The following is a 27744-nucleotide window of genomic DNA, read 5'->3' as shown; positions in this document are numbered from 1 at the left end:
GGTGGGAGCAGGGATTGAGTAGAGGCAGGAGTCATCAGAGAGAATGAGGGAACCAAAAGGGAGTTGTTTTGACCAGTTAGGGTACCGTCTCCCAGGGTTTGATCTCAAGGCTCCGGATCATGGTGCCCTAAGAGCAGCTTGTCCTTGGTATCAGGAATGTCTTCTCCAGGCCTGGAACCCATTGCAGGCAAAGAGAAGCTCTGTTGTGTGACTGGGCAGGACTCTCATCCCTGCTATCCTCCATCCCCTCTGTGCCAGCTCTGGCCTGGAGACCTGCAGCTGCAAGAGCCAGAAAGCTGAAATATATTTACAGCTAGGGCAGAGGCCTAGGCCCCGAGTGGAAAGAGGTGGAGTGAGATAAGTGTTTAAATGTTTGGATAAAGACTTTTTTTTCTTTTAATTGTATTGCTAATGGATAATTTATATTTTAATATAACTGACGTACAATGAGCATCACTTGAATTTTCTTCCAAGTCTTTGGAAGGCATCAGCTTTGTGAGGTGAAACCTTACGAGTGAAACATGCTCACTGCAGTTATGCCAGTTAGAACATGCGGTTTGACCGCTGCGTTTTGCTTCTTACCTTTGCCAAATCTTTAAGGAAAAATATGTAAGAAATTATTATTTATGGATGTATGTTTCTTTATGGAAAATGTAAGAATTATTGCATGTCTTAAAATATTTTTGCAGGAAGTGAAAAATGCTTGGGTAAGAAGGCAGCTGTGGGAGATACATTGCAGTTCCTGTGCTTTAGGGAACAAGGTAAATGAAGAAATTCACTGCAGCTGGGAGCACACAGTAAAAGCCCAAGCTCTGTTATTCCCCAGCCGTTCCTGGCACCTGATTAAGACCATCACAGGCTTCCCTTAAGCTGAAGGGCTGCCCCCAGCCCCTGATGTGGGTGCTGTGCGCCCCGGGACCGCCTCACCCCGCTCCGCGCTGTGGGAGCAGCCGCCGCGCCGGGGGCGGCAGCGGCAGCCCGCGCTCCCCGCAGCCGCTGGGCGGGCCGCGCGGGCGGGCGCCGCCGCTCACCTGCGAGGGCGGCCCCGCGGCAGCGCCCGGCCCTGCCCGAACATGCGCCGAGCCCCGGCGCCGCCGCCGCTTTACACCATGCGAGGCGGCTGCGGCTGCCGCCCGCGCGGGGAACAGCAGCGCCCGCCCGCGCCTCCCGCCCCCGGTGCCCACAGCGCGCGGAGCACCGGCCGCACTCGTCCTCATGGACTCCCGCGGCGACAGCGACAGCAGGAGCGGCGAAGCCAGGTAGGAAGCCCACCCCGTGCGGCGGCTGTTGGCGGGGGCAGCCGTTGGGCTGGGGCCGCGACCGTTGGGCCCCTGCCGTGCTCCGGCTGTGCGAGGAGTTTGTGACGGCCCCGTTGCCGCCTCCCGGCGGGGCAGCGCCCGCGCCCCCGCCGCCTAGTGCGGCTCGAGGAGGCTGCGCGGGTTCGCGGCCGGGCCGTCCGGGAGGGGCAGGCGCGGCACGGCCGCCCCCAGCCCCTTTGCCACAGGATTGCACAGAAGTTTGGGCATGTCACTTAGTCCAGCTGCTCCTCGGTTCACCAGCCTGAAAATAAATTGCAGAAGGAGCAGAAGCTCCATTTTTACTGCTTCAGGGTTACATCTTTTATTTTATTATTAGACAGTTTAAGTTCTGTATTTATGCAGCGCTCCCCTCGTAGTTGTGTGCAAGTGGCCATCGAAGCGTTACATGAGCCATATAATGTCACAGAACAGTACAGGAGCTTGCAAGACCCGGACGTTTTTCTCGAGCTGATGTTTACAGAGCTTACAACACACCTGGACACGGAAATGTTGACATGAATTGTAACCAAATCCTTGCCTTGCCTTATGAAGCCACTGTGGGGGGGGGGGGGGATTTCCTTTTCCCTCCACGTGTGTGCTCCCGCTGCCCCTAGAATACAAAAAGTGATGCGGTGTGCATGGGAGGGAGTCGGTTTCGTCAAAAGCTGAATCAGTGTGTAAATAACATTCTCCCTTGGTGGAGATGGACTGAATTTTGCACACAAGTGCATTAAAGGCCTGTTTATGCATTGCTGTAAACGAGTCTGGCGGAACTAAACTGCTTTAAGTACTATAGGGTTAAAAAACAGTCTTTCCCATCTGTCTAATGATCCAAAATGCTGTGAGTATTGGTGTTTGCAGTAGTTTTGTCCATTTTGTTATCACGTTGTCTCTGGATAGGGACCTTTGTAGGGACCAATAAAGTATTATTGATCATATTCCCACTTTCTAGGGTGGGAAGGTGGTTTATGTTAGGGCTTTCAATTGACATTATTAGAGGCTGTTGTGCTCCCATGTCGGTACTAATAGCAGATTACTAGCAACAAAGATAAAGAGATTGTGGTTGTTACACTTGAGAAAATCTTGTGTGCGCACATGAACGTTTGCCAAGATGTTCTGGAGCAGCCAGCAGCCGTTGGGGTTTTCTTAGAGTAGGGAGGGAGGTGGTGCTGAAAGGAGCCTTGCTGAGGCCGATCGACATCCTGGTCCTCCTCCCCTTCCTGCAGCTCCATCTACCGGGCCTGGCTCTCGTGTGCCGGAGCAAAACTGCACTGGGACACCAAATACTTGGGATGTTCTGGTTACAGTGCTATTGGTTCCTGGCCTAAAAGATGCTGCAAAAAAACCCTTCTGTTATACATCTTTTGTTTGTTTGCTAATTAAATTTATCATTAATATTGGAATAATCTCTCTTTTGGCCTGTAGATAATTCTAGAGCGTTTTTATGGTTTTTTTTTTTTTTTTTTTTTTTNCTGTTCTCTCTCTATGACTAAGCTTAACTTTCTTTGGTTTGAGAGCAGGCTGAAATTATTAGCTCATAGCTGAAAGACAGGATGGTTTAGTGGACTGGTTTGAACTAAAAGCTAAATGCCGGAGTTGTTGAGTCTGGCTGTTTTGCAAGTTTTTGGATTTTGTCCTCACTTTGATAATAAGATTTCAGTTGTCTTTTATAGAAAATCAATAGCAGGAAGAAATTTTGAATGTTAGGATGGGCATTCAGATATATTTGGACTTTTAATGGGTTGAATCTTCAATCTTCAAGCAGAATGTAGTACTGAACTTGCCTTTTTTTTTTTTTTTTTTTTTTCTCCCTACTTGACTCTGAGTAAAAATGTGGTTCTGAACTGGTGGAATCTTGTAGTCAAAGTTTTTGGTTTTAATAAATCAGGACTTCCTATCAGGAAAGGAAGAAAAATGCCAAAAAGTTCCCAGACTGCCATATGCCTGAATCCTAAGCCAGCACTGTTTTTGGAGGGGAAGGTTGTTTATTTGTGTATGTATTTATTTTTTTTCATCATGCATCCTCATGCCGCTTTTTGAGTTATTTCACTCTGTGAATTGAGGAGAGTACTACTTATTTGCCTCTGAAAGCACCAATGCCTAAGAAAGAGAACTTCTCAGAAATGCTTTAAAATTATTGAGTGCCCAGAAAACATCCTAATGAAACATTTTTTTTTCTGTTCTTGTGTATTGATCAACTCAGTAGTTTTAAGAATATTATAAAGGTGTTGTATTGAATTTACTCAGTTTGAATTGTTATTTAATTTGAGGGAAAGTGACATTGTTTTTGGCTAAAGTAGCATGAACTGTGCCTTGCAGATGATTTCTTACATAATAATTCAATGTGTTGGAAGCTCCCTGGAAACTTATCTTGGAATGTAATGTAAAGCCTTTTGCTTTTGCTGTTGTTGAAGTTTGTACCTGAGTCTACTCAGTACCATTGCAAAATGTTGGCCTCATCCAGCTTCTGTTGAATTTGCATTAGTTTTAATGTAAACAGGATTGAACCTTTAAAATTTGAGAATAACTATGACAGAACTGTGTTTGTCCAGAGGTATTGGAAGAATTTAGAGGGCTTAGAGAAGAGAACGTATGGGTAGGTAAGACTAAGTAAATGTTGACCTTAAGACTTTATAAAAAAAAAAAAAAGAAAAGTGTTTTGTAATGATAAAGGTTATTGAGCATTGGAATTGAAAAGTTATTGTTAAAACTTGAGCATTAATATGGACTGTCTTACCATGAAAATTTACTCAACAGATTTAGCTCCTTAATTGCAGTTTGCATGTAAGGTTCTATAATGCTGAATGTGTTTGTTTTCTTTTAACTTGAACTTTGTGGGTTTTACTTTGTTTTGTTTGTACATTCCAATAGGTTAATGCAATTCCAGATGCTTGGATCAGGTTAAATTGTCTTTTTTTTTTTTTTTTCTTTCTGTTTGATGTAGACCCTTCTAATAAATGGGAATAATAGATTGCTGCATTTCTGTACTTCTGGTGTGCTCCTATGAGCGATTATGGCACTAAAACTCTGTTGCTTGCTGAAAAGGAAGTGCAAAATGACACGCACATTTTTATCTAGCTGAACAAATCTACCTAAATTGATTTATGGCATTGTTTGCCAATTCAAATACAGGATGAGAACTGTCAGCATAGTGCAATGTAGATCCTGCTTGGTGCAGGTTAAACAGTGGTGGAACCAAGGCAGAACATAAATCGACTGATTCTTTGAACTTTGTTCTGTTCCTTTGACTGTTTTGTCACATCCCATTGTCTTGTGACCTTTCCCTGAAACATAAGGGCCAAAAGCGTAAATTTTTCTCTAATGAAAGACCTTCAGCATTTTCAAAGCCTCGACAGCCGTGGTAGTTTCAGAGCAGTTAGTCTCAAAAATAAAGTCTGCCAAATTCCACGTACAATATTGAAGTAGTGACTAAGATCTCTGGAGCTCCAGAATTGCATCACTTTTTGTATTCTTATACCGAATATTTGGGTAACCAAAATATTGGATACCAAATCCTTTCCTGTTCCTTTGTCATTGTCAGAGGCATTGATATTTCCATGGTACCAAAGTGCCTTAGTCAGAGACTACATATGAAGAGCAAAAAGATAAATGGAACTTATACTAAGTTGTTGCTAGCCTGGCACATAAAACAAGAACGGTATGTTAGAATTGATTTTACTTAAATAAAGCATATTTACTTGTATAAACATACATACTTTTGAATATGAAGAAGTTCTGTGTTGTTTGAAATCTTAGTGTTAATATATTATTGTGAGAACTATTTAATGGTTCTCCTTTTCATCTGATGAAATAGGTATTCATGTGAATTTATTTCTGATCTCATGTGGCTTTGGAAATATATACAAAGTAGAAAAAGAATGCTTCCTAAGTGATGTGCTTTCCATTTTGTTTAAATATGCATTTTTTTTTTCAGTCTTGGGTTCAGAAGATAGTTGCTTAGAGTAGTCATCTGTTTTAAAAAGGACCTGACAAACTTGAAAAGGCAAAGAAAATAACCTCAGTTATCTGATGTCCCCTGCCTATAATTGCCCAGTGCTACAGTAACAGAAATAGTATCTGTTCAGTGGTGATACTTTTGAGAATGTGCAGTGGGGAAGTTTGCAGGCAATACAAAACTGTTACGAATTTTATTTTGCCTAAGAAATATGTTTCGGTGGCTTGACCCAGCAAAGAAGCCAACTGTGCTATGCAGAGAGAACAGCCTCAGTGGAGCTGGAACCCTGCTTGCTGATCTCTAGAGTGACTTGCTGGTGTGTTTGAATAGCAATAAACAGTGCCAGTTCTGATGGTATGATCCTGGTATGATTGCAGAGATTATGATATGACATTTCTTGGGGCTGAAAAATAATCTTTCCCTTCAGTGCTTTTCTCTGATCCTGCCTCTTACTTGCTCTGCATGGTGGTTCCTGGGCTGTTTGTGTAAAAACAGCGGGTACCTCTATTTCTGCCCACTCCAAGATGCTGACTCTTCCCAGAGAATCAGCTCCTGAGTCACCAGTGCTGGGGCTTCTCTGTGGAGATTTCTCACTATGTCCTATTCAGCCTCATTGTGCTTGACTGTTTGTACTTTACTGTGTTCCTCCAAATTAAATTATCTGTGCATATGGCCTAAACTGCCTTTGTAGTTAATGGAGATTTATCAGAGAAATGTTCCCATATTTTAGAGTATGAACTGATTTAACTCGCTTTCAGTGTTTCACAATATTGAAAAAGCTATTGAAATAATATTGAAGGTATTGTAAATCTGGCTTCTTTTTGATCACAGAAAGAATCATGATTCTTCTGAATCTTCTGAAGATGCTTTGATTTTCATTAATATTCAAAAAAAGTAATTTATCATATACTTTCCTTATTTATGGTGTTAAGTGTTGTTGTCAGCAATAGAAGGGATCTGATATTTAAGCAGGAACAACATCGTCTACAATGTCCTGCATAATTGTGCTTCAGACTGGAGGCAATGGGGCTGCAGTGGAGCACAGAGACCAAGCCTTACGTTAAGCCATAGGATATACTTTAATTACGATTTATGAAGCACCTCCAGTTGTGGGCTCCAGGGCAGAGAAGATGATTTCGTAAGTAGTAAAATATGAGAACCATATGCTTGTCCTGGTTCAACCTGCTGCCAAAAGGCAAGCAAGAAAGAAAACCTTCTAAAACAATGGAGAAAACAGCCTGAAACATTCCTGATCGTAGTTTTTTAGATTTGTTTGGTTTAATTTAAAAAAAAAAAAAAAAAAAAAAGTGAGGGAGGAGAGAGAGAGAGATAGAGGTGATGTGGGTACGGTGAAGGTTAACTGAGCATGTAATTTTTACCCCAAAACTGCCAAGTCTAGCAACAGCTGGAGTATTCACCATGCAGAACTTTAAAGATTAATTTGGGAAATAAAGGATCAGTTATAAAGTATATAAGCAGCTAGTGGAAAAAGTTGATAATCTTTCAGAGTAGCTCATGGCCATGACATAGAAGCACCTTGCTTAATTTTAAGTTTCTAGGAGTAGCTATGGCCAGCCGGGGGAAACAGTAATGCCTTTTGTCTCCTGCAGTAGTGCAAGCGTATACCGCTGTTCTGAACTTGTAACAGAGTTATCAAAGGGACGGCCTGTGGGTCTGTTAAAATAACTTTTATATCTGTGCAGGACACCATAAAAACAGTAGAAGGTTTAACCTATTATGTTAATATCTTCAGAGTATCTGCCTGAAATTCGCCTTCTCCTGTTGATCACTTTTGGATCTTTCTTCAATAGTTGATGAATCCTTTACTGGAATTGTGTTGTATAACCTAACAAATAGTTCCATGTAGGATAAAAGACAGGTATAATTTTTAACATTAGGCTATGACCCTTTGGAAAAACTAATTTAGTTCATAGAAGAATCAAATTATAACCAATCAACTTATACATTCCAACTATTGTAATGGAGAGATTGTGTCTGCTGTTCTTGTCTGCCCCTAAGTATAGCAATAGTACAGCTGTGAGCACACACTGTTTTATTTTGGCAGCCACATGAGCACACTCCAGTGATATAAATTGTTCTTGCCCACTTATCTAATTTTGGCCTAAAATTAAAGAGAGATTTTTACAAATAACTTGGAGAATCTCACTACCTCACAACGTTATAGGAACCATCAACAAGCAGCACTTTGGCTCATGGATTCAGGTCTGCTTTGCAGAGAATCCTTGATTCGACAAAAATACTTTCTTGTCTTCTGTGCTGCTGACATACACAGCAATTAGGGCCTCAGTTCTCCTTCATTTCGGCCAGTCTAATTTGATGCTCAGTTCTCATTCACAGGTTTCTCATGTGGTTCAATAATTCATGCAATAATTTCCATTTCAAATCTGTAATCACAGGACGATTTTTCTGCCTTGTTTGCACAGAATGAAAGACACCCAATGTGGTCACTAGTTTTTGACAGGTCTATGATAGCTCACAGATCAAAGATACACTGGCAGCAACTGACAGCCTCCAGATTATAGTGATATTCAATAATATAGGAACAAAATGTATTATGGAACAGCTTCCAAATCACCCATTCTTAGCATGCAGTAGCTGAGCTCCTGAGGCTCATAGGTGTCATCATAACATGCACAAAGGCCCGTGAGAGTGTGTAGCCTCCTGGCAGGCAGGCAGGCTGCCTCTGCCCTGCCCTCGCCGCTGCTCACACTGTCACTCTCCACTGTCTGTGTGGCCCCGTGTGGCTGCTGCTGCTGCTACATGGTCTCGCTTAAATGCTCACCGGGCGCCCAAATGACTATGACAGAAAACACAGGAGACTTACCAGAAAGGTGAGCCCCAGCGCGTGGTTTTTCCACTTGCATTAGAGGTAGTTCTGCTCTGATAGTTGAAAACGGAGAAAATCTGCAACCCACCGAGGCATGACTAATCATTTTGCTAAAATCCTTGGTATTCTGTGGATAAAACTGTTTCTTTTAGCCCTATTGTTAGCAGCAGTAAATGATAATTTGTAGTATTGTGTAAGGCGTGTGTTTTTGTCCGGGTCTTAATTTCTTTGCAGGGAAACCACACCAAATGTCAGATTTCCTTAGAGCATTAGTGAAGTATGCTACTTATATTATTGCTGGTACTGGCAGTAGCACTCTGTTCGTTATTCTTATTCCAGAAAAAATGTTAAATGGTTAACATATCTGTGCTTTGAACTTCTACAGTGTCCCCCCCGCCCCCCCCTTTTTTTTTGATCAGTTTTCTATTTTAAAAGGTAACAATGTGAAACGGTGCACTGTATTTTGTTCTTCTCCTGCATGGAGATAAAAGTAAGCAAAAACAATAAAATGTTACTAACAGCAGTGTCTAAAGACATTAGCAGATTAAAGTAGGTTTATTACAATCTTGAATATGCTGTTTGATTCAATCGCTGGAAAGCTGGTTTAAGCCAGGATCTGTTTTTAAAAAAGGCACATAAGAACCGTAATACATGCAAACAATAATTGACAAAGTTGTAATTATTATGATAAGTAAGATTTGGAGTAGATTCTGAGAGTTAGGCAGACATGATACTGCATTTTTGAGCAAGCTGTGTTTTGCCCCTTTTTCTTAGGGAGATAACACAATTTCCACATCAGTTAGAGCTGTTGAGCTGTTGGAGTCAGGAAATTGCTGAGGGTTTTTTTTTTTTTTTCCAGTACAGACATATATCACACGTTAATGTAATATGGTTCTTCTGTCATTAGATTCTGTTTCACCTGTCTTGATATTGGCCAGGTTACTGCAACTTTGTCGGTGCAAAGTCTGATCATTTTTTCTTTAGAACAGCAGTTCTGCTGGGATGAACTGGGGCCAGGTTTTTTCACCTGGTCTGCGTTATCCCATTGCCAGCAACCCCGAGACCAGCTGAGAACCCTTATGAAATGTCAGACTGACATCTGAGCATTGTACAGGAGAAAAATTCAGAGTAAGCTACCAAGATAATTTTCTGACTTGGAAATGCTGCAGCATTTTTTAGGGAAAGCGTATTTCCGAAGCAGGCACAATGTAAAATTTTAACCAACTTACAAGACCATGGTATTTTATTCGTCAGGAACCATAAGGAGTAGGAGCTGAGGTCAAGCAGTTGTTGCAGTAGCAATGGGTATAATCTTGAGATGTAGTACAGAAACTTTTTGCCCTTAACAAAGCAACAGCCTAATCACAATGCAACTAGCCTATTGTCATATTTGAACACAGTCAAGGTGTGGGTTGTCACCCAGTGCTTCGGTGTGTCTGCCAACTGAGCTCATCAGATTACTGTGTTCCGCATGGTAACATCCACATGTACCAGTACTTATTTACAGCACTTGCTCCTCTGTCAGAAAGAATGAAGTTTGAATTAATTTCCACAGGCTGTAATATTATGATTTGGCTTTAAAAAAAAAAAAAAAAAAAAAAAAAAAAAAAAAAAAAAAAAAAAAAAAAAAAAAAAAGCACAATACGTGCTATGGAAGACACTTTCATCTTTTGCAAGTATTAGAAATGAAAGAGCAGATTATTCACATGGATATAAGGTTAGCACTGAAGGTGACAAATTCAAATATAGTAGTACTTTATCAGTGAAAGGAAAACATACGTACTAAATATATTCTCTCTCCTTGCAGGTCACCTACATCCGACCTCAACATGGCATTGCATGAATGTATGGCAGCTTTGGATCTATTTCTTAACAACAAGTTCTCGGATGCTTTGGCTTCCTTACAAGCCAAGTAAGTTGACAGCGTTTTCTTCACTTCTCCGTCTTTCATGGAGAACTAGGCAGCTAGTACTCTCTCAGTAAGCATTAAACTGTGTGGTTTGGGTTCAGAAAGAGGTAGTAAGTAATACACTAAGTTCTTAAGAAGACAGAAAAAAGATTTTACACTTGAGTAAGTGAGAAACATGATTGAACAGAGATAACTGTAGAAAGTGCTGGATTGCTGTCCAAAGAAATACCCTTTAACTGTAGAATAATATGTGAGATTCTTATTCGTGAAAGAAAAAAAGTCTATCCTCCTGTCTTTTTCTGCTTTTCATGTGTTTCCTGCATGCAGGGAGAGTTTGCAGTGTTGTATAAATCAGCTATTTTCCATCTCTTCCCCAAGTTATGCTTAATTTATTTTTGATCCGTCAGCAAACTACATCATGCAGTCTTTTAGGTCATTGAAATATCAAGCAAATATAATTCATAGGTAATGCAAGTTTTATATTTTACAATTTCACTTTATATTTTACAATTTCCTCCATCCTTGATTGCATTTGTTCTGAACTCACATAAATCTGAACTCTGGTTTCTCGCATGCAAGTTCAGTGAAAGCGCATGCACATGCTTTACTGCAAATGTTACGGCTCATAGCAACTTCATTCATCCTTGTCTGATTAGGCCTCACATATCCTGAAAAGTAGCAAGAGTTGCAGGTTGCGACAGCTGTTTTTCTGCCCAATTATTCTTTTATTCACCTCATTCAGATGCATTGCATATAAGTTGTCATCAGTATTCTTCATTTCCTTCCCTCTTCTACATCCTCTTCTCATGTCTTCCTCAAGATGTGACTGATATGGTAAGAGCCACCAAAAAGGACTTAGTATATGTATCAGTCATCAGTCAATAAATGCATCCTTCTGTAAATGCTGTGTATCTGTTTACCAGAGTATCAACCTCAGACTCAGTATACGCTGTCAAAGTAATTCTTGATAAACTGTGGAATCAGATGTGTTCTTCATACTAGTTTTATTCACAGCAGTGTTGTGTTTAGTGTTTATATATCATCAGAAAATATCATAAAAATGACAGTAAGAATAGCTGAATTCTCATTAAATTCTGATAGTAAAGCCCCTGTGCCCATCTGGAAACAGTTATTCAGGGCTTAGCAAAAATGAGGGAAATACTGAATTGGAAGCAGTTTCCAAAGTACAGCAAAAAACTGCTGAGACTGTGCATGTCTTCCTCCCCCCCCCCCCCCCCATTCCGTTTTTATTCTATTCCGTGTGGTTTCCATTCTGCTTTTGTTAGGTCCTGCAGAATTCATTATGTGGGCTGACTTTCTGTATTTGCACCTGGAATACGAATGTATTTCACGTTGCAAAACCATTTTGAAATTGTTTTTTTCATGTTAGCTTCTTGTTAAGAAGACAGCCCTATTCCTGTAGCCCCTTGGCAGTGAGGGAAATTCACTAAGATCAGAATTCTGTGTGTGATGCAGAAACAGAAAGCTACACTACAGATGATATCCATTACAGACACACTCCCTCTCCTTAGGGAATGACAAGGGTTGTAAAGTAGGCACATGTGGTAATATTGAGTATTTTCTTTGGGAATCATCAGTTCCTCACTGTTGCCTTTTAGCATGCTGAGATTTGAAATTAGTTTTCACAGTCGATAAACATGCTATCTTTGTTTTAAAAAATACTTTTCAGTTTTTACCTACTTGCAAAGAATTTTTGTGTCTTAGATTTTGCAGCTTTTCCACATACATTGTAGGACATACTCTACTTTGTATTACACTATTGCAGATTCAGTAAATTACACTTGGCTTCTACTGTCAACCTCCAGCTGATTTGTACCATATGTAACTGAGAGCTGATTTTGGCAGTGTATGAGAGTTAAAAAAAAAAAAAAAAAAAAACCCACCCTCAGATCTTCCTATTCCCGTGCAGCTTAAATATGTTGGGATGGTGTCTAATTAATTTAATCTCTTGTATGGAATATTCATATTAAATCTAAGAATTTCAACAAATTCTTCAAATTCAATCATCAAACACAACAGGGATTTTTCAATATGTATCCTATTAACTGTGACAATGAATAACAGTGTAAAACTGTCCAGTTATTGTGGCAGGGAAAAATCTCATCTTCTTCCTATTCCCAAAGATGCCTACAGAATTTAAATCTGAATAAATTTTTTGCACTCATATTAATTGCAAACATATCATAATTCAATGAGTCAGTTCTGGTGAGGTTTCTTCTTTCCCTCTCCAAGACAAATATTGTTTAATTTAATATTCTGAAGGAATGCATGAAATAATTACCTGATAGTTTGCTGACGACAAACCTTTTGGAAGCGTGGTAAATAACAAAGATAAATTCATTACATAGAGTAATGTGAATCATGGGCTGAGATGCAACACGTCTGTGTTGCAGTTTACAGGTTTATATGTCCTGAGAATGACAAACATACGACAATTGACTTTACTCTGAAAATAATCTCCCAAAAGTACCTGGATTAACAAATCCAGATGTTAATTCTAGTAGCAAGATGTCTCAAAAAGTAAGTTCAGCCCTTGTATGTATGTATGTGTGTTACAGGTAGGTGTGGGGAGGTATATTACCTCTTTATTAGTGACTTGTGTAACCATTATTGGAGCACTGGAGTTCTCTGTACTAGTTAACCACCATTAGTATTTTAAAAATAGGTTCAGATTACAATATTAGATGTTATTGTGTGCATTGCAATTAAAATAATGATATAATTAAAATTTTAATGGAAATGCTCATTTGAAATAATAACTGCCATCTTTGTATGGTGAAATATGTTTGCCGTTGCAAAATAAAAGCAAAAATCAGGTCATTCAGTTGGGTGAAGGGACTTTCCCTGGGAAATCTTCTAACTGAGAAGATAGGTGAATGTGAAACAAAGAGCAGTAAAATAGCAAAGAGAATGAAGCTTTAATATATATATATCTCAAGAAATATATATGTAAAATAAGTTTGGATCATATCATTTTTTTTTTCCTTTGGTGATTTAGTTGCTTAGTGTCATTGATAGAGGATTGCTGTAGGTGTAGCAAAGGTTAATTTTTGGCTCTGAAAAAAGTTAACCAAATGTCAGGGGCTCCTGAAGATAATTTGGGGCATTTCCTTCGCACTAGTGAGCAAAGGAATTAATGTGAGATAATATATGGGTACTTGGAAAGCTTAAAGGGAGTCAGGTCAGCACAGCAAGATATTGAATCACTGTTTAATTTAGGACTGTCTTAGGACTGTAAAATTACCCTTATTCTTTCAATTCAGTCCAAATATCATGTGGGATATGGGCAGGTATATTTCTCCTAGGGAGAGAAATTAAATGGACTGAGGTGTCTTTAAAGTCTGGCTTTTTCTCCTTTAAACAAAGCCACATTCACCTTGAAAGAGAAAGAAAAGGAAGTAGCTCATCTTAATAATGAACATGTGGAGTGCACATATCAGGAATGGGTATATCAAAGTTGGAGATTTTGTTGAAAGGACATCTTGTTTTATTGCATACCTATTGAATATTCCATGTTATATAGAACTTACCTTCTAAAGATCTAAACAATTGAAATAAAAATAGTTGTGCTTTAGCAATATTTTTTATAAATCATGCTGTGTGTCAGGGATGAACTAAATGCAAGGTCTGCAAACAGTTTCTATGGCAGGAATTCATCCCAGATTTCACCTTAACTTGTTTCCCAAGTCTTTCTTATTGGATCTTCTAGGCTGGAAGATAATTTGATTCATTTTCAGGGGAATATAGGTGGGTGCAGGGAAAATGTTGTCCATGTGTGCAATCCATAAGCCCTCTTCCTGCTGAAAGAGAAGTCTGCAGATAGGAATTGTTTTCCCTGGATTCATGCCAGGGTTGTGAGCTTTATTTAAGAGACACAATCTGAACTCCTCCAGAAGAATATTTGAATTGGACAAGTAGAGCTGAGAGATGGCAGAAGGGAAGAGGAAGAAAAAGCTGTAGCTTTTGGCTGAGGCTGGAACAGTTTTGACAGGAAGATCTGTATGATGAAGGTTCTGCTTTGGCCCCTGTTGTAGTATTGTCCTACTTATCTCCTTGATTTTGTCCCAAGTAACTGCTCCAGAACAGAAGAATAATATCTAATTCTTGTCACATGTGTTCATTAGATAATTCATTAAAAAAACATGATTATTTTGTCCCCCAGATGGTTATCTGTGTGGTTAATTCTAGTACTTTTTGTTATGTATGATAAATACCTGTCTTCTGCTCAGAATTGGAATATTTTAGCAGTTATTGACTTCGGAACTGTAGACATGATTTGCTGCACAAATAGGAATCTGTTAGCATTTCTTGATTGTGTTAACCTTTTGCATGTCCTTTGTGTTTGATTTCTAATTTTTTTACTACAAGACTTTTCTTTTACTACTGAACTTTACTAGTTTTTCTACTTATTAAAGTAAAAATAAAATAATATCAGCTATGCTTCAGCATTTTATGTTTTCCCGCAGAACTAAAGACAGTATGTACCATGCACTCACCTATGCCACCATACTGGAAATGCAAGCTATGATGACATTTGATCCTCAGGACATACTGAATGCAGGAAACACAATGAAAGAAGCTCAAGCCACCTGTCAGAAGTAAGTTAAGGAAGTTCAGTCAATGTAGTCTTTTCAGGGAAAAGTTCTGAGATATATGGATGAAAAGAGGACATGTCATTTCATAGGAATTGTAGGAAAATTGAGGTTGGAAGGAATGTCGGATGGTTGTCTAGTCCAGCCTTCTGTTCAAAGGAGAGTCATCTGTGGGGTTGTGTGATGTTACCCAGAGTTTTCACCAGTCTGGTCTTGAAAACCTCAATTTACTGCACTATCTGATATTTCTTGTCAATTAGATTCTAGTTCTATCTCTACTCCCAGTTCTGCAGTGTCTGGAGGTCATTTACCATTTATAAACAGCAAAATCTTCCCATTTGGGGATGATTAGCTGTAACCAGCTGTCTTCCTGAGCCAGCCACGCTCCTGCTTTTCTGCACACATATACAAAATAAATCAAAAAGCCATCTTATCTCCTTCAACCATCAGGACATTTTTCTGGGGGAAAACATCCCAGGATATCCATAATGGCAAATACTGTGTGAAAGATGCTTAGGTTTGCACAGGTGGTGGGATAGCAGAGGATTTGTTAGCAATAGAGGAGTGTTACTGCCTGTGTGGCTGGGCAGCTGAAGGATTCAGTTCTCTCTGTTGGTTATGCTTCTTGTCAGAATGACCAAGCTGTCTTTTTGTAGATTTAGGAAGAAATCTACAGTAGCTGATTCCTTCAACAACCTTGTGCATAGACAGAGTCTTGAACATTTTACTGAAGGTAAACTGCTTTTAATGATTTCTGATGTGCTCTTAATGCTTTTATGTTTTTTTCCTTGGAACTGTCTAGAGCTACCAACTCAGCAACAACTTTTTGCAAGTTGTCAGGTCGGTGACAGAACTGCTGACTTGGCATTACCAGCATGGCTGGTTTGCTGTTTTGGTTACTTGCAATATCACCACTTCAAAAATAATCTTTTTTGCTCAGTGTTGACTCAGTATTTCCAAAACTTGCTAGGTCACTAGGAAGAATTGAGGAAATGTCTATAGAGGTTCCAGATTCTATAAATTCTGGAAGGCACCAGGGAAATTTCTAGAAGGTTCTATGACCTCGTGTCATTGCTCTTTATATTACTTTAGTAGCCTAGAACTGAACACTGCATCTGGAAAAGAATTTTTGGTCAAAATATGTCCAGATGGTCAAATATGTTTTAAATATTTTTTGTCTAATTTTTTTTTCTTTCTTCCTCTCTCTGTGTGATGCTAGAGGAAATCCATGCAGAAATTTGCTATGCTGAATGTTTACTTCAAAGAGCAGCACTCACATTCCTACAGGTACAGATTTCTGTATAATTGTTTGGAAAATAAATACCAGAACATTCATATACTGTTTTACTTTATTAAAGTAAACAAAATGCTAAAAAGTCCTAGCCTAATATTAGACTTTCATTTGGATCCCATTTCTGAATATGTGGAGATAGTAGCATGTCTTGTTATTTCTCTGGTTTATTTACTGCTTAATACACAGAGTGTTGAATACTTCTCCACCCTTTGGGTGTGTGAAATATCACCACACGTATTGTGTGTTAGGGTATCAGATAAAAAAGAAATGGTCACTCTTAGCTGTGCTGTGCTGGAATGCAAGGGAGATCTTGTTTCAGGCTGATGTTTGCTTTCCCAAGACTGCTTTCTCACTGCTTTGTTCCAAATGTATTTTAATCTGTCTTGCTGTTCAGCTCCACACATGAATTTCACTAGACAGAGCTTTCTGCATGTAAAAGAAAGGGAATGCTCCCTCTTTGTCCATCTGGAATACAGAAGTTCAGTTTGCTCAGGAGTTAACACTGGCAGTAGTTACTTGGGCTCCAGCTTGCAGTTTAAGCATTTAGTGATAATTAGAATAACTCATTTTTCTTCTTGATCTGGCTGTACTTGCTATATGACAGTGGGCCTCTTCATCTATGGGGAAAAGATAATAGAAGCCACGTTCAGGAGAGGATTTGTGCTTCTTGGCTCAATGATGGTGATAAAGAAGTGCAGGTGGTAATTTTATTATTTTTGGGAGCTGCCCGATGAGCTCTAATAAATGCTTGTGGTAATTTATGAACTAAGCTTTCTCAGCTGTGTACCATACCCCTCTGCTGGGACCTGTTACTTCACAGCAAGGTCAGCAATAGAAACAGCAACTTTTGAAGGCTTTTAGAGTGGTGATAATGGTGCCTCTGTGAGAAGATGCTGGACTTTGACATGACTATTTCTGCTGCTGTGGAATTAGTAGCCTCTGGCACTGGGCACAGTTGAAGGCATCTTAAGCTACAACAGCCATATTTTTCAAAATTTGTCCATTGTGGCTCTAAGAATAGATTATTTATTGAAAGATCTTTTGGATTTAAATGCTGTTTTCTCAGTTATCTTTATTTTTAAAAAATCCTTTATAGATACATGAGATATTTAAGAGTAGGAGAATAATTTCTTGTCTTCCCCTGCATGCAGGATGCCTGTGTGTATGCTTCCTCTTCTGTGTTTAATTTTTCATGAAAGGATTTTAAAAATTAAACAAAGGCACTAGGTTCCAACAGCTATTGAAGTGGGTTAGTTTTGATGCTTAACGTAAATGGTCAGACCCTACTGAAAACCCACATAGAAATTAGTCTCAGGATTTTTCAGGAACTGGAATATACTCATATTGGTTATCTCTGTTTTTGGTAGCAATGTGTATTCTGAGCTGTTAGTCAGAAACTGGAGTAAATACTACAGTTTTAAAACATGATCTTTTCTCTTTCCATCTCCTATTCAAAGGTGAACATAGTTTTCATTCAAAGGAAGATATAACCAGGCCTTTAAATATGGGTAGGTGCCTACCGCAGAGGGCCATGGAGGATAAACTTATCACATCAGAATAAAGTGAATATGTCTCCAGACAATAAAAATATTTTAATTAGAAAGGAAATCATAAATCCATATATTGTTCTTAAAGACACTATCAGTCTCATGATGTTGGTGTTCATGACCTGTTAATCACCAGAAAGCAAAAGCCCTTCATGATGTTCACAATTCATATTGGTAATGTGTCTCATTCCTAATAGGATGAGAATATGGTTAGCTTCATAAAAGGAGGCATCAAAGTCCGAAACAGTTACCAAACATACAGGTAAGTCAAAGTGATGGTATAGTTGAACGTACTCTTTCAATAAAAAAGTATTCGCTGGTGGAATTCTGTAATTTACAAATTAATTACTATTGTATTAATTTATTCTGGGCATAAGAAAGGGCAGGGATGCTGTGTTTGGTTCAGTTTGTAAATTTATTTTAGATATACAGTGAATGGTATAAAAAAAAGATACTGGGCTCTATCCCTGCTCATTTCTTAAGGTTTGCCTGTTTTAAATATAGTTTCATTAACATTGTGTGAACAAATACAGCTGTTCTAAATGTCTAAATGGTATAATGTTCATTTTGTCCCACAGCAGAATTTGAATGACTCAGGTCATAAGATACATGAAATGGTATTTCTGTGTAGGTTGGGCTGCAGCTGAGCTCTTGGAACCTTCAAAAACAGTAGCTGAAGCACAAATCATAATAAATGCATGAAACTAACACGAAATTAAGAGACAGTTAAGTGAAGATCTTGTATGTTTGGTGTCAAGAAATACTCTTCGTAGTAGTTTTGCTGAGTAATTGGTGCAGCAAGTTACAGGGAAAATTTCAAGTGAAGTATAGAACAAAGACTTTGTCTTAAGTATTTTTCACACTATTAAAAGCTACCTTTTCCTTCCCCCCACTGCCTCCAGCAGAATTTGGTAATCTGCAATAGTGGCCTCCTTGGAAAAGACAGCAAGGGTAAAAGTTGCAAGGATGCAGTTTTAAAAGCTCTTTTCTTAGAAAAAATACCATACACTATAAAAAGATGGAATTAAAATAATTGAAAATGAGACGCATGCTGTCAGTGCATTAAAAGTATGAGGAACTTGCACAGCAGTACGGACTGTATGAATAATTTAAAAAGGTGAAAGCTAAATATGCATCATACTTTGTTTCATTTTAGGTCATCTTATTTATTTTTATTTAGGTTTAAATTTGGAGCAGCCATGAAAAGTCGCATGTGCAGCCTACACAGAACTGCATCCAGTGTATTTTCTCTAGAAATATACTGAAGGGTGTTTTTTTTTTTTTGGGGTGGTGGGGGGGGGGAATAGGGGGAGGGGGAGATGATGTGAAGCTCAAGTCAGATTTGGTAATATAAAAATGACCAAATTCTCACCTCCCTCCTGCACTGTCCATTATCTCCTTTTGTGATACTGAAGGAAGATGTTACTCCCAGCTGCTATTCTATAACATTTTAAAGCAGAAATGTAGTTATAAATTGACTCTGTTTTGACAGAAAGTCACCTCCAGAACCCCATATTTTTGAATAAGGGGAATGAAGTGGTTTGTTGATTAACCCACCAAAATGTTGTAGGTGTGTTTGAGCTGGGTGAGATGGAAAAGAAAAAAAAAGAAAGACTTTTTTGAACTACTATATAGTTCAAGGTCATTGGGTTGTTTTCTTACTGAATTGTGATTAGTATAAACCATTATATTCATTCACATTGTAACTCAGTCTTTTGCATTTTCAGGGAGCTGGACAGTCTCATACAATCTCCACATTATGTCAAAGGCGAGAACCATCATCATTTCGAGGGAGGTGTAAAACTTGGAGTTGGAGCATTTAATCTGGTATGTACTAGCAGTTCTTCACTTCAGGTGAAGTCCTGCAAACTCCTGAAAATACTTCAGGTTAAAAACCTGAGAAGATCCACTGACATCAGTGAAAACTAATCATGCAATTAAAATTTGGTATGTGTTCTAATGCTTGCAGGCTCCAAGTCTGTAGTCTGACAAGATCAGATAGTAATTCACTTTAGACATAGTACATGAATGCTACCTGAAACCTGGGCAATGCAGCTGTGTGTGTACAACCTTGCTTGCACATCCTCATGGAGCAGTTAAAAACTGAGAAAGCAAGTGCCTGTGCCTGGCTTCCTTTTGCCTTTTAGCTACCACTTAGGGGGATCTGCAAATGGGAACTCAGCAGTTGGCAGGGCAGGGTTTATGCAGGGGCCCCAGGATGCTGTTCTGGCTGCTGTTCGGTGCCATTACTTGTGTTCTGATAAGGAAAACGATGGTCCGGTGATGGTGACGTGACACAGGACATGGTCTTTTGTGGCAGCTAAAAGGACAGTTTCAAGCATGTCACAGGCAGTGACCTAGAGTTCGTGAGCGGAGACATGGCTGTTGAGGCAATAGGCTGCAGAAAGTGCTTCGTGCTCTTCCCTAGGACTGAGAAGGAGGTGAATATCGCCTGTGGGAGGTGAGTCCAGAGCTGTCATTGAGCAGGTAGGTGAAGGAAGGAGCTGTAGGGAGAAGGTCGTAAGGAAGAGGATGAGGAGCTGATCCATAAGATGCTGGCAGCAGTACTGCAAGGGCAAGAGTCAAGATTGCAGGCTGCAGACAGGATAGGGTGATGTAAGGTTGAACAGGAGGACAGCAACTTGCTGAGCATGTAATCTGGAAGCTTGTGACTCATCTCAACCAGAAAATAGCCCATTCTGTTGAAATTTAGCTAAAGACCATATACAGAATCCTGGTAGTAGGAGGGAAGGATGAAAGAGTTCTAGTTCTGCTGGAAAAGACAACTGGACAAACAATTCCTGCTCAGCCAGTCAAAACCAGTAGGGAGAAAGAAGCAGCAGCATTTAGTCTTAGTAATGGGCAGCTCCCTTCTGTTGGCCTGACGTCCTCGCCTCGAGCTAAGATCCATGTTGCTGTGGAGAGACTGCAAGGGTTTTTAGTTGCACAAGTGACTACCTCTTTCCTCTTCTGTGTGAACACCAGTAACACTACAAAATGTGACCTGAAAAAGGTCAAATGGGAGTACAGACATCTGGATCCCAAAGCCCAGGGTACAAGTGCATAGGCTGTTCCTTTTCCTCATTCCTGCTAGAGAAGGGGAAAAGCAGTTAGGAACAGATGTATGGTGCAGAGCAGCACCCTGCTGTGTGGCTGGTTTCTCTGGCAGATGTGACTAGTTTCACTGGTAGGGTTTCAGTTTCCATGGGGGTGCTCTTTGAAGATTGTACTAAGAAGAGATGAGATTCACTTATCAAAGAGTGACAAGGACATCTTTGCCTGTAGGCTGGCTGACTTAGTGACTCAGGCTTTAAACTAGCTTTAATAGGAGGTGGTGTCCAAAGCCTGGAGGCAGAGAGAGACAGAGGTGCCAAAGTGAAAGTCTATGTGGAACAGAGCAATGAGGAAGGCTCCCACAGGTCTGTAGGATCTGACACATATGTAGAGTGCCTTTGGGTGTAAAACTGCCATCAAGGAGGCCTTGTGGAAGGTGGGGAAAGTCTTTAGGCAACAATTGCATTAAAAAGTTTTCCTCAGTACTTTTGAGATACTCCCCAACTGCTTGTGCACAGCTATGTTGTTTTCCCAGCAAATACGAGGGTAGGTGGAAATTCTCATGAGAATAAAGCCTGCAGATGCAGTTATTGTATATGTCATGTACCTCCATCTTAATCCAGTGGTGGATGTGCCCTTTCTGGGCCTACTGCACGTAAGTAGAGAAAATGTGTTGGGAAACATGACCATCAACAGCATCCTTAACAATCTTCTGGTCACTGCAGCTGAGTTTAAGGAAAATGAGTAGCAATATAAAGATCTTGTGCTGCAGAAGAGCAGATTTCAGCTTGCTTAGGGGACTGTACGAATGTATCCCATTATAGTTTGCTTTGAAGGACAAAGTTGCTCAGAGGTGCTAGGAAATTTTCTAAGGCCTTTGCAGAGCAAAAGAGAGATCCATCCGCCTGTGTGGGAAAAAGAACAGGCATAACAAGAAATAACCTTGTTAAACAATGAGCTACCAAGAGAGCTCAAATGTGAAAAAGACGTGCAGGAGAAATGAAAAAGGGGATGAATTCCCAAAGAGGAATATAGAAATATTATTTGGACACCCAGAGATGCAGTTAGGAAAGCAAAATCCCTGCTGGAGCTCAAGCTATGAAGAGATCTCAAGAAGAACAAGACTTCATAGGTGTATGTAACCAGCAGAAGTACCAGGAAGATGTAATTTTGCTAATGGGTGGGGTGGCAGGTTGGCTACAAACAGCATACCAAAGGCTGAGGTGCTCCAGGCCTTCCTTGCTTTGGTTGTCCTGAGTAAAGTTCCCCCAGGTCTTTATGCCATTAAGCAACAACCAAGCAGGTGGGGCAAACCACCGAAATACAGCATGGTTGAGTTAGGGTGCAGCGGTGCAAACAAGATGCATGCAAGTCTGTGGGACCTGACTGCTTGTATGCAACAGTGCTAAGTGTAAGCAGCAATAGGTGCAACTCTGCATACAACATAATTTTGTTTTGCTGTAAGTCTTATACACAGGTCTTGGCTTTATACATGAATCACAGGCATGGCTGAAGAATACGATCATACACTTGGGTTGGAAGCCTGGATTGAGCTGGAGTGCTGCACGTAAACATATATTCATATATGATAGAATTAGTGCTTTAAATAAGTGCTGGCCCACCTTACTGTATGTGAGAGTCAGGTCTGTATCCAAATACAGCAACCAGATTTACAACACTCAGAGAACAGACATGTACTGTGCAGTATGTGTCCAGTATTTCTGAGTCTCCCCAGGATTACTGGAGTTACTAATCATGTGCTGTGTACAAGATATATCTGAGAAGGGACTCCTGGAGAAAGCTGCAGGAACTCTGGGGGAAGGAAACTGGTACTTCTGCCTAAGTCATATGCAAAGCATGGCACTTGTGTACATTTGCACAGAAAATCCTCAAACATATCAGATTTCTTGTATTTGGAAAAGTTGTATCAGACAACCTGCAACTGGGAGGTGGAAACTGTTATTGTGTAACTGTTGCATTTCTTTCTGTAGACATTGTCCATGTTTCCTGCACGAATTCTCAGATTACTGGAGTTTGTTGGATTTTCTGGAAACAAGGTAAATATGAAATAAATATAATCAATATATTTCCCTCACTGTTGTTCAAAAAACAGAGGAGCAGGAATCACTCTCTTCTTCCTCTATAGTAGTCAGAAATGCTCTGATGGGTATTGCAGGTGTGCTCATTGTTGGCACTGATGCTTTTTGCAGTTCCGTTTTCTGTTGCATTTCTCTCTGAACTACTACACTTCAAAGTCTTTGATGCTGTTCAGTGAACAGGGATGAAACATGATGTAAGGTGATGGCTTAATACAATGATGTTGACACACTTTAATTTTTTATGTACTTCTACTTAGTGGTCTTTGATAAATACTTGTTCTTAGAAAGTTATAGCCAAATGTGTATTCTTAACCTTTAGTAAATTATACAATCATGACCTTATCTGAGTGTCCCTGTATAGCATCTGGTCGGAGAAGGGAGAAGACTTTCAATTTCATTTCTAATCTTTTTTTCTTCATGTCTTTAATAGCAACCGATAATTTGAATGTGGTACCCAAATTCCCCAGAATCTGTGCGTAGAGAGTAATTGATCTGACCTGTGTTGTCTGTGCATGCAGTAGAGTCAGAGATCTCGCAAAGACACAGCAGCAAACTCACATGAACCTCAGTTTCAATGCAGGATAGAAAAGAGATACTTCGGCTGTGCTAGATTTTTGCAGATTTGTTGTTTCAAAATAGTATACTTCAGTCGATGGGTTTTTCTTTACTTCTTAACCTTGATATTTCATACATGTTCCTTTGTCTGGTTCTAACACCAAAGCATGGGATTCACTCAAAGTTGAGTTCCTGGATTATAGGAACACATGGTAGATTAAATTACTTCTTTTCCTCATAAATGATGAATCAGATAATGTTTAATGTCCTACAAACACAGCAAAAGCTATAAAAACATTTTTAAACTTAACTCTTTTTATAAAACCTTCTATTTACAAAGCCTATTTCAAGGAGGAACGTGTCCTTAATCAAGAGCTGCACCCTTAGGTGACAGGTAGGTAGGTGTTGTCACCATTTTATTAGTTTTCAGGAAAGTTTTCATCTAAGATCTGAAGATAAAATGTCTTATTTAAAACCACGGAAGTTTTGGCAGAATGTGGAAATTCACTGAAGGTAGCCAGCATTGCTTGCCAGCTTTGCATGCATTAGAGGTAACAGTCAAATAGTTCATACCTAGTATCCAATAAAACAAAGAGCAAACTATTCACCTAGGAAGTGTGTAGTCTGCATGCCAGGAGGGTGTTTAGACTGCTTTTATGAACACTCATCATCATCATACTGCTGACAAAAGATTTACCTGCCTAATTGAATTTCTTGAATCATGTGGCTTTGGGTGGGCTAGTATTTGTGCTGATGAGTCAGCTGCTGTTCCCAGGTTTTGGTAACTGACAGAAGCATGACCTAGGCTACCATAAATACAAGCAAAAACCTTCTTTCTTCACACTATAGAAAAGGAATTGATCAAAGTTTGTTGACAGGTGTTTATTTTGACATGCTAAAAATGTCTTTCTGCATTTAACATTTGTCAATCAGATGCCCAAAACCAGACCCAGAATTCCAGCTGTGTTTGTAATCCTTTCCAGTTGTATTTTTTCAAAGCTTGCAAGAGAAAGCTGTTTCTGCAGTACAGACAAGGGACTTGTAGGTGAAAGAAACACTAACACAAGAGAGGGAAAGAATGTGTGATATTTGCTGCATACCATCCAGAAGAGAGGAATTTTGACGATGTGTTTGATCATTTAAACACATCTTTTCATTTAAATGCTCATGATGACTATCAGGCCATGTGAAAGAAAGGATCACCCTGGTTAATACCTTGAGCAGCTTGTAGTTTAGCTGATAGTTCTTCTGGTACACTGGACGACATCTTGCCTTTGGTGTGGGTTATGTGCTTACTGAAATTGGATTTAAAATTGCATTGAGATGGCTTCCACAGCACTAATCTGTCTTGAAGCCAGCCGACTTGTCCCTAGAGTCCTTCCTTGTTTCTTCAGTATCTCATGTCTGCTAGGAAAGCAGAACATGCCCAAAGCCTGATTACTTCCTAAGCCATTTGTGGGCACTGCAGACATCATAATCAACACCAGTCAGACAGTAGGTAGGGGAGATCCAGAAAGTGTAAAAATAGCCTGAAGCCACTGTTGGTGCCTTGCACTACAAGTTGTGCCATTTTTCAAGACCCCTTTTCTCTCTGTGTTGTTAGTTAAACTAAGAGCTTGTTGGTGTTTAATGGCATTCCCCTGCTTTTGGGAATTGAGGTGCACAGCAGAGGAATGCAGAGTCCTTGTGCCATCGCTTCTGCATCCTCCCCAAACAGCCAGCCCTTCTCACTGATCCTCTGCCAGCTCTTGGGCTGTTATTTACTGTTCTTATTTTATAGTATACTACAAATATTGTACATAGAAAAGTTTGACTTGAGTCTTCCTTATATTAAATGCAGTTTGGCAGAGGATTATGTGACAGCAAGATTGCAGGAGAAAGCAGGAGATTTTTTTTTTCAGAGAATTTTTTTCTTTAAATTATAGTGTTTGATGGGGGAGTGCATTTTTTCCCAAAGCAGCTGAGCTGAAGAATATTTTTGATGCAATAAATGGTAATAAAATGAATTTCATGTTCCCACTAAGCATCTTTTTTATTAATAGTTTAGTCATTTCTGTAACCTTAAATTGGGTTTCAGATTTAACTTCCATTTAAATTGGATGCATTCAAATAATCTGTCTACCAACTTAATTATATCTTCATAGAAACTAATTGTAACATCCACTGTACTTGCTAAACCTGAGGTCATGGCATATGGGCACTGATCTTGTTTGGCTTTTTTTTTTTTTTTTTTTTTTTTTTTAGTAGAAGACTCAAAATTTAAACAAATGACTTAAGAGTATCAGTGTGGACTTTTTGCTTCAGGAAAGCAGAGGGATTTTAGTCAGTCACAGCGGAGATAGGTATGAACCAGTCAGTGTGTTGTCTACTAATAATTTTGAATATTGTCACGTGGGATCACAACATTTGTCTGTGATAAATGTGTGTCATCAGTTCCAGCTTTGTGTTAGACCTGCTGCTCTTCAGAGCAATGTAAGTCCTATGCGGATACAAAAACTAGATATCTATTAATGTGTCATTTCAGTATTTTGGAGAAATTAATAACACTTCTTGCCTTAGCATCTGTTTTATATAGTAGCAATATGTCCTGTAGTAGACTTTGCTTGGAATCACATTCTTGGTGTTTTGGGTTGCTCATATCATCTGTGGCTTAGTTGTGAGAAGTGATTTTGTGCATTACAAGTTGTCCTAACAATTACAGAGTCTATTCCTTTGGTGACTGGCACCAGTAAGTGTAATTTGTTTACAGAGTTGCTTCTAAGCTGGAGTAATAACTTCTAAGCTGAAGTAATAACTACTTAGGCCTTTGCTACTGGGATGTTCAGTCTCATTGCCACAGAAAATTGTATAGGTTATAATAGTGTTGCCTCATGACACCTCGCTTAGCTTAGCTGACAAATCTCCATAGGCTCCATGTGAAGAAACAGTAGGTGCTTGAAAAGATGATTCATAGTGTCTGACTTGGGCTTCTGTGCTGAATGGCTCCTTGGAGGAATACATCTAGCTCCACCGGGGAGCCCAGGGAGACTCACAGACTAAAACCGCATCCTTCCCAGGTACACCCTTCATGATCCTGCTCTACTGGTGAGCTCATCATAATAGCAGCAATTTTGAGGGATGAATTTTGTTGCAGTCTTTTTTTTTTTTTTTTTTTTTTTTAACAAACAAGTGTTATAACAGTAAATACTGCTAGATTTTTTTTTTCAGATTGTGTTTCTGATTATTACTCTAGTATAGAAAGTTTGGTGTGTTGGAGCAACAGAGTGAAAAATAAGCATCCTGTAATCACTGTAGAGGACAAAACAGAATCATAGCCATAGCACTGCACGACCTGACTTGATCATTGGATTTCCCAAATTTGTGCAGCTACTCAATTTGAAATTGGAGTGAATAAGAGCAAACAGGGATACAGTGCACAAGGGTGATACTTGCTTATTGTTAGGCATTTCACAACTCTTACTTATATCTAGAATGATATTTAACAGCATTTAGGCATGGTTATAAATTGTCTCGCATTCTCTTATGTTAATGAGGTAATAACCCCCAAATTGTTACTCTGTCACAGTCTCAAGCCAAATAGTAACTCCCTGAAAAGCTCTTCATTAGTGCATTTTTGTCATTGATTGCTATATAAGCTATTTCTGCCAGCTCTTTTGGTGAGTGAGCAATATTTGATGAGTGTAGTATCTGATGATACTACAGAAGTTACAAAACTAGCAAAATACAATTTGATTATTTTTCAATACTTTGTGCTCCACCTGTCTCTTTGCACAGGAGCATGGTCTGCTGCAGCTTCAAGAAGGAGCGTCGTCGTACAGCTTTAGGTCGGTGCTGTGTACCATGCTGTTGCTTTGCTATCATACTTTCATGACCTTTGTGTTAGGTAAGATTGTTTATAATAATTCTTGGATTTGATTAGTTCTTGTGGGACACAGACAGGGGAAAAAGAAGGTGATTCCATCACCTATCTATTGGTAAATTATTGATGATCAGATTAAACATGACTCATTTATGGCTGATTTTACAACAGTGATTGTAAGTGAAGCGGATGCCTTCAAGATAGTTTGGTTTAATACATAAGGGAGAAGCTGGGGATAGATGTAGTTCTGTAGACTTATTTTGCTATCTTCTTTATTCAGGTGCATTATTTGGGATGTTAAATATAATGGTGATAAATTAAGACTTCCTGAATACTTTGCTCATGTTTGTTTTTCATCCTTGTCTTTTTTCTGGGGGGAGGCGATAGTTTCCCGTCATAGGAGCACTCTTGCCTGTCATCTACTCTAAGAGCACTCTAAAAATCTGTTGGTCCACACATAGTGAGTTTTCAAGATCCCAACTACAATGTTGTTAGGATCTTCCTGAATGTTGGCCCTTCACAGCAGCACAAGTGATTCACTGTTGCCCAGTGGCTCTTTATTCCGTCCCATACTGGTCCTCATACTTTTTATTATTTCGGAGTTGCCATGCATAAGGTAGATACCCTGTGCTTCCTTGTTAGCCAAGCAGCACTGTCAGGCCAAGACCCTTCCTGATCTCCATTTTCTTCTCTCTCTAGCCCAAGATTTAGAA

General features: G+C 39.5%; 1 protein-coding gene across 1 annotated transcript in view; it reads left to right on the top strand.

The window, feature by feature from the left end:
* The first annotated feature begins 1216 nt into the window (after positions 1-1216).
* The window catches only part of TTC39A (tetratricopeptide repeat domain 39A), a 39506-nt gene continuing 12978 nt past the window's right edge, over positions 1217-27744 (top strand). The window contains exons 1-9 of the mRNA XM_026034049.1: positions 1217-1259; positions 9909-10013; positions 14498-14629; positions 15280-15356; positions 15843-15910; positions 17662-17726; positions 19192-19291; positions 22510-22575; positions 26947-27055. Coding sequence (XP_025889834.1) covers positions 9931-10013; positions 14498-14629; positions 15280-15356; positions 15843-15910; positions 17662-17726; positions 19192-19291; positions 22510-22575; positions 26947-27055 — 700 coding nt within the window. The 5' untranslated portion in view covers positions 1217-1259; positions 9909-9930. The remainder of the gene's footprint in view (positions 1260-9908; positions 10014-14497; positions 14630-15279; positions 15357-15842; positions 15911-17661; positions 17727-19191; positions 19292-22509; positions 22576-26946; positions 27056-27744) is intronic.

The sequence above is a fragment of the Nothoprocta perdicaria genome, unplaced genomic scaffold (genome assembly GCF_003342845.1).
Source record: "Nothoprocta perdicaria isolate Ctin4 unplaced genomic scaffold, notPer1 scaffold_0, whole genome shotgun sequence".
Classification (NCBI taxonomy): Eukaryota; Metazoa; Chordata; class Aves; order Tinamiformes; family Tinamidae; genus Nothoprocta; species Nothoprocta perdicaria.
This window is presented reverse-complemented; position numbering and strand designations above follow the sequence as displayed.